This window comes from Peromyscus maniculatus, chromosome 7, assembly GCF_049852395.1.
Source record: "Peromyscus maniculatus bairdii isolate BWxNUB_F1_BW_parent chromosome 7, HU_Pman_BW_mat_3.1, whole genome shotgun sequence".
NCBI lineage: Eukaryota > Metazoa > Chordata > Mammalia > Rodentia > Cricetidae > Peromyscus > Peromyscus maniculatus.
In genome coordinates, this window is record NC_134858.1 from 11,658,648 (window position 1) to 11,665,604 (window position 6,957).

At 46.0% G+C, this 6,957-nt stretch overlaps 1 protein-coding gene across 1 annotated transcript in view; it reads right to left on the reverse strand.

The window, feature by feature from the left end:
* The window catches only part of Hephl1 (hephaestin like 1), a 65,987-nt gene extending 59,636 nt beyond the window's left edge, over positions 1–6,351 (reverse strand). Inside the window, exon 1 of the mRNA XM_006990526.3 lies at positions 6,142–6,351. Coding sequence (XP_006990588.1) covers positions 6,142–6,308 — 167 coding nt within the window. The 5' untranslated portion in view covers positions 6,309–6,351. The remainder of the gene's footprint in view (positions 1–6,141) is intronic.
* Positions 6,352–6,957: the final 606 nt, after the last annotated feature.

Here is a 6,957-nt window from a genome sequence, read left to right on the forward strand (position 1 = left end):
AGAAGGGTGGAGGCAGATTCCACACGAGAACTCAGAAGCCACGCCTTCCCTAATTAGATGGGTAATTTCTAAAAGCCATCTGGGTTATGTGCTCCCATATAATTCTTTTATTATGATTCCTGTAGTGTCACCTGAAGCATGGGTCTTACTTTGTCCCCCTTGATTTTCACAGAAGCACCTCAGAGTACACAGAACCTGTGTTTAAAGAAAAGAAAATCCCCAGTTTTGTTCACAAGAATGTCTGGGAGAACAGAGCCCACCCAGTATTAACTGTGTTCACTTCTAGCGGGGCTTTCCTAGATTAAAAGGGCACATAGCCACTTGAGTCTTCTCTTTCCTGGTCTCCAGAAGTCCTTGGGATAAAAGAATGACCATTCCTTGTGAAAATGAAGATCTAGATTGGAAAGATGTGGTCACATGCTAAGGAACACAAGATTCCTTCAAAAACTCCCAGAGACAGGAATGCTCTCTCCCTTAGATCCCATGAGGAGTGTGCCTTTTATTTTGGACTTGTGGCCTCCTGAACTAGGAGAGAGTAAATTGCTGGTGTTTGAATCCACCTGGTTTGCGGCCATTTGGTCACGGGCATGGGGAAACCACCACAGCTCCAAGTATTGCTGTGCCCATTTTTCTGAAGAGCAAAATTAGGTAATACTGGGGAAAGTCTACCTATACTGACTAGTCCCCTTGACAAGGACCATGTGGGTCTGTGTGACAAGGACCATGTGGGTCTGTGTGACAAGGACCATGATGTTCTGAGTGACAAGGACCATGTGTATCTGTGTGACAAGAATCATGTGCGTCTGTGGGATATGTTCAGGAAGGATTCTTAGACCCTTAACTGTCATACTGTGTGTTCTCCAGATCTCAGGGGCCCTGCCCTGGAAGCAGGAAGAGGGAAAGGAGACCAAGAAGATGCCCCTGACTGCTGGGAAATAGAGGAGGCAGAGGCTTCCAGATCCTCTCAGTTCCGTGCTTCCCCTTTTTGCTTCATAGCAGAGTTGAAATCCATCTTTGAAAGCACATGCTGAATGACCCTATTTTCCAGTTTCCTATGGATATCCAGGGAGTGTAGCAGAATTGGCTGGATGGCCTCATGTATGCCATGTCCTGGGGATTGAACTTGGGGCCTCATGGGTACCAGACAAGCACCTTATCATTGAGCTCCATTCCCAGATGGTTAGGTGAGGTCTCCATGACAGTCTTCTAAAGGCTGATGCAGCATGAATATTCCAGAAGAAGGAAGTTTCATGCTAAGGATGGTTGACCCAAAAATACAGACAGCATCTAAATCTCCATCATGCAGACTGTCCAGCAACATTAGTCTGCTCACATCTGGACTGCTTTTTAGCAAATATAATATCCTAATTTGTTCAACCTGCTCTTTTCTGGGATCTGTAGCCAAGCACTTATAAGTATAGATATAACAGCTTTTAGAAATCTTGTGGTGGTGGGGGGGCAGGGGGTAGAGAATGTCACAGTGGAGAGAAAGAGAGAGAGAGAGAGAGAGAGAGAGAGAGAGAGAGAGAGAGAGAGAGAAGAGGGAGAGAAGGCCACAGTGTACACACACAGAGAGAGAGAGAGAGAGAGAGAGAGAGAGAGAGAGAGAGAGAGAGAGAGAGAGAGAGAGAATGCCACAGTGTGCATATGGAAGACAACCATCCTGAACTTCCACCTCGTTTGAGGGAAGATCCCCCTCTGTTGACCATGACATACGTTAGACCAGCTGGCCTTTAAGCTCCTAAGGGTTCCCCGTCTCCTCTTCCCATCTCACCACAGGAGTGTTGGGATTTCGGGTGCACGCTACCATAATTACATCTGCCTTTCTGTGTGTTCTGGAGATCTAGCCTCTGCTCTTCTTGCTCACACCTCAAGTCTTTACCCACAGAACCATTTCTGGAGTCCAAGTTTGTAATTGATGTCAACAGGAAAGAAGTTAAAACTTGAAAGTTGCTGTTCATCTAAGAGCAAACACTAATGAAATGAAACCCTCGCCTTTGTTCTAGATCTTATGGGATCATCTCTGCCACCATCCTGTTCCCTCTATCGGCCTTTCTTTCAGGTAGATGAAGTCTTTCTCTCTCATAAGCATCATAGACCCTCCTCCTAGAGACTCAAGCTCTGCCCTACCAATGGGCTGCTGGGGTGATGGTGAGGGGACCTTTCTCTAGTAGCCCCTCGATGCAGGGGCTTGGACAGAAACCATCCACAATCAGGATCAAGGGCATCTCACGTCCATGGACAGCCTTGCATCCCACTGGGAAGAAGCTGTGTGTATAGCACTTGCCTAATAAGGTCTGTGGTAAAACTCTGGCTTTAACTAAGATGACCCACTCAGCTCCATTAAAGAGCAGGGTTTACCACCGAAGCACAGTCACGCCTTATTAAGTTCTTTATGAGCCCCAGCAGACCTGGCATGAATGGATCAAAATGCTGACACAGATCCCAGGCAAATCAAAGGAGCCTGGTGTCCCCATTCCACCCAGTGAAGAGGGAGAGGAGCACACAGAAAAGGATTCTAAATAGAACACACTTCTGAAATTCTATACTTTCTAGGAAACGTTACTGCTTGACACTCCCAGGTATATTTTTGGACACTATGACCAAGCAAAGGCATCACACTCACTGGGAAGTTAAAGTGCACTGTCCAGCTGTTAGAATCTCCACTTATTTCTCATCTCTTCTTCTGCAGTACCCCAAGGGTCTCCACTCTGTTGAGTTTTGGAGTCTGCATTGCTGAAGCTTTGATGCTCACTCTCTTTTCTCCTATTATTCCTATTATTTTTCCTATCATTATTATTATTTTCTGTTTCTCTTATCCAAAGGGAAAGCAGCCAGAACAGCTACATAGATAAAGTGACTTGCTTTGGCTTCAGAGGCTCAGAGCGTCTGGCTTCTGGTCTGCTCTACATGCAATTGGCTCTGTGTAGTAAAAGAGGGTTAATATGTTGGGCCTCTCCCCTCTGTCATCCTGGAGCTCAGACTCTGGCCTGAGAGGTAAGTGTGTGCCTTAGACAAGCATAGAGTATTTGTATTCAAAGGGAAGGAAAAGAGCCCATCTATGTGTATGAGGGGGACCCCAGTCGGGTTAAAAGGGAAACAGCCTAGATTCACCTGGAGTTGTAGGAGAGAATGTTATAAACATAAAATGAGGAGTTAGTTGAATCAAAAGATGAAGGGGGCCCCCGAGAAATGGCTCAGCCGTTGAGTATATACTGCTCTTGCAGAGGACCTGAGTTCAGTTCCCAGCACCCATGTGGGCAGCTCACACCTGCCTGTAACTCCAGCTCCAGGGAATCCAATGCACACACCCACACACAGACACACATTGCTTTTAATCTTTTTTTTAATACTAGGGGAATTGATAAAATAAAATACAGAACACTCCAAAAACAATCACACAGGCACACTCTCTTTCCTACATCTTCTGTGGCTTTGATTTCAAGACTGGACATTTGAAAATCACACCTCTGTTTCACTCATCTCTGTTCGAACCTCTCTAGAACTAGAAAACCAGGTAGGAATTTTTTCACTTAGTTTCAGAAATAAAATCTGATGCTCACGTAATGTTAGGGATGATTTAAGCTCCCTTCTTGGCCACATTTAGAAACACAACAGACAGTGCAGCATGCTCAACACCACATGGCAAGTTGAGGCAGCAAGAACCAGAAGTCTAGATTATTTTTCAAGATTGCTCCACTCTGGTGGAACATTGGGCACTTGGACCCCTTGGTCTTCTGAATGCTGAATATTTGTCTGAGTACTCAAAACAATGGCTTGCCAGGATGTAGTCTGTCTGTCCCAGTAAAGTGACTTATTTTCGCTTTGAAGATCCAAATGACCTGCCTTTTGTTCTTTCTCCCGTGGGATCTGGCCACTGACAAGGTTCTTTGGAAGAAAGGTTATTGAGTATATCCGGGCCTTCTCCTGTGTTATCCTGTGCTTGAGTGATTCCAGAGTGTACATGGGGGCTCATCTATGTCCCACCATCGTGGCCTCTTCGAATGCAGCTGGGTATGTACTGGAGCCTACAATCATGTCTGCCAGCTACAAAGGTACTTCCTTAGGGGCTCTTGCTGGGCTACCCGCCACAGCCTGCAACTTTCCAGTAAGCACTGTGAGCTAACCTGCCTTCTCCTTTCAAGAGACAGCTGTCCCCCTGAGAAAAGGGAAGCCTTGGAATCCAGCTATCATCAATGTGACATCACCTGTGCCAGCTGCTTCCAAAGTCAGGCACCCAGTTACACGGAGCCAAAGCTGGTGTGAGGATGCCTCACTCAGATCAGGACCACAGAAATGGCTTCCACGTGTCTAGTTTCTTTTTCACCTATGGATTCTCATCCATGGTATTGCCCTTTCTTCAAAGAATATCTTGTATCTGGCTTTGTGTAAATAGCATTTGAGTCTTGAGTATTTAAGTTATCTGGAAGTTTTAAACAAATTCAGGAAGTCAGTGTGGCCACTGACCAACTCAGGACCATTTTCAACTTTTCTCTGAGAAGCAGGCAGGTGACCGTAAATACACTCCTGGTCAGAATTAAGACTTTCCTAGAAAGTTCACACCACTGAGATCTCTCCCTTCCTTCAAAGCTGGATTTAGCTTAGTAGGAAATGGTCAACTTTTCCAAGAAATAGGTTGCATGGAAAGAGGACACATGGCTCTGGGATCCACGCCAGGTGTTTGATGAGGCCATTTGCCTGGTAAACTACAAGTATTCAACCTCCGAGCCTCCATCCTGGTTGGGAAAATGGGAATAATAACATCTGTGGGCACAAGTGTGTTAAAAGTCCCTAATACAAGTCCTGGGCCAAAAAAAAGATGACCACAGCTATATTGTCCATGTCCCATGTACATATTCTGAACATTCTAATGGCCTACAGCTATTCACACTAGCCATTTTCCAGTGACCTCTTTCTCTGGTGGCAAAGCTCTAATTTCAGAGATGACTTTTGCAGTTAAGGTGCTTTGTAATGTCTTGTTCATGTGTTAGAGACTATGACCATGGTCTTAGAATGTATCAAGTACTTTCTTCAGAAATAACCCTACAAAAAGCTGTTCAATATAAAGCTCAAGGAAAAATCTGTAGCCACCAAGTTGGCAGGACCCTCATTATTTTTTTTTTTTTTAGAAAACAGGGCATGACTGGCACAATTGTGTTGTTAGGAAGGCAGGAAGTTGAAAACAAAGCAAACTGGATTTAAGTCTTCCCTCTAGGCAGAGAGAGCTGGCTCTAGAAGAGTTACTGGTGGACCCCATGCCATTCCTGAATTTGAGCAAATAAACTCATCTGTAGGAAATAGAATATGGGTGTTGCATACAGTGGGTTCTATCCCTCAAGAAAGGAATATGAATTCAGTTACCTAACAGTTGCTAGATCCAAAATGATCTGAGAACCATAAAGTTGAAAGCATACCATCATAGCTTCCAGAGCCAGTGGGTGACTGCAGAGGGAGACCATGGAGCAAGAAAGACACTGGAGATGCTGGGCCCTGGAGTGGAGGGATGCTCTCCACTAAAATGAAAAGCCAGAGACACTCCAGAGCCACCTTCCCCAATTGTGTGGTGCGCCACAGCCATGTGGGATGAAGGCATCAAGGCTGGAACGAGCTGCTCAGCAGAGGAAGACCCATTTCTAAGTAGACTCAAGGACACTTCACATACAGCCACTTCTATTCTAACCACCCCATTTTACATCTTACACCACAGAAGAAAAGCATGGCCGTGTACAGTATGGCTAATACGCCACATCCACAAACAGAACTAAGACAACTGCTTTGACACTTAATTCTTGGAAATTCTCAAATTTTTACAAGTTTGCCTTTGTTTTTCTTTTTAATAGAGTCCCAGAATCCTTTAGAGTCTAGAAGCTGCCAAAGAAAAGCTACTATTCAAAATACTTGGTTATGGATGTCTCGTCACAGTTTAGGGTAGCAGATGGCTCAATGGATATACACAGAGGAGAATTTCTCTCACAAGTTACAGATCCACCTCAGTTAGGGCTCCTCAGGCAGAAGCGGAACCTGCCTTTCCACCTCAGTCAGTTCACCTGCATCATAGCCAGCTAAGGAACACAACCTCCCAGGCACAGAGCTAAAAAGAGGTCAACCCAGGGAGTCCGTGAGGACCCCACGTTCACTCACTTGTCTTCTGAGAAGCTCTTCCCGGTAATAACATCCTTCCCCTGAGGCACATAGTTCCAGTATTCTTCCACAATCCCAATGTAGTATGTTCTAGTGACTGCACCAACCAGCCCAAGCAGACCCAGGAGCGAGAGAAGGATGCAGCCAGTGGGCTGCTGTTCAGGCATTTGTGGATGGAACTCTGGCAGGCAGCCTCCAAGGGAGTCAACCAGTGATCCCTCCCCCTCACTCAGAGTTATAAATAAGGAGTGGACTGGCCTGGCCCCTCCTCCTCAGGTAGCTTGGGGTTGGGACAGAGGCTGACGACTTGTGCAAGCAGACCTCCCTCAGTGGGAGAGTTACCATGACGACAAACTTGCCAGCCACCCAAGGGATGCATAACTGGCTTATTCATTTACTGCCCAAGCTAAACGGGCCTGTTTCTGAGAGTTTTGGGTACTCGGCTCTAATGTGAGTCATTCGTCTTTCCCGGGAACGGCAAGGAAACAACCTGAGCTGAAGGGTTCTCCCCACCTCGCCTGTTCTCCTCACCTATTACAGAGCTTTGTAAATTGGAAAAGTGGGCTGGCCAGAGTGGACCATCAGGAAATATTCCAAGCATGGAAGAAGGTTTGGTCTCTGTTAGGAAGGCAGGGGGATGATGTAATGCCTTCTAGCTTGTTTTATGAGGCTACAGGAAACACTCATGTCAAAGTATAAAGCTCCCAACAGCACCATAAAACCCACCACTGACCGACCCATCAGCTCACTCATCTCCCCCAAATACTCCCGGACCCCACCAGCAAAGCCGAGGGGCTTGACTTCCCTGTCAACCCA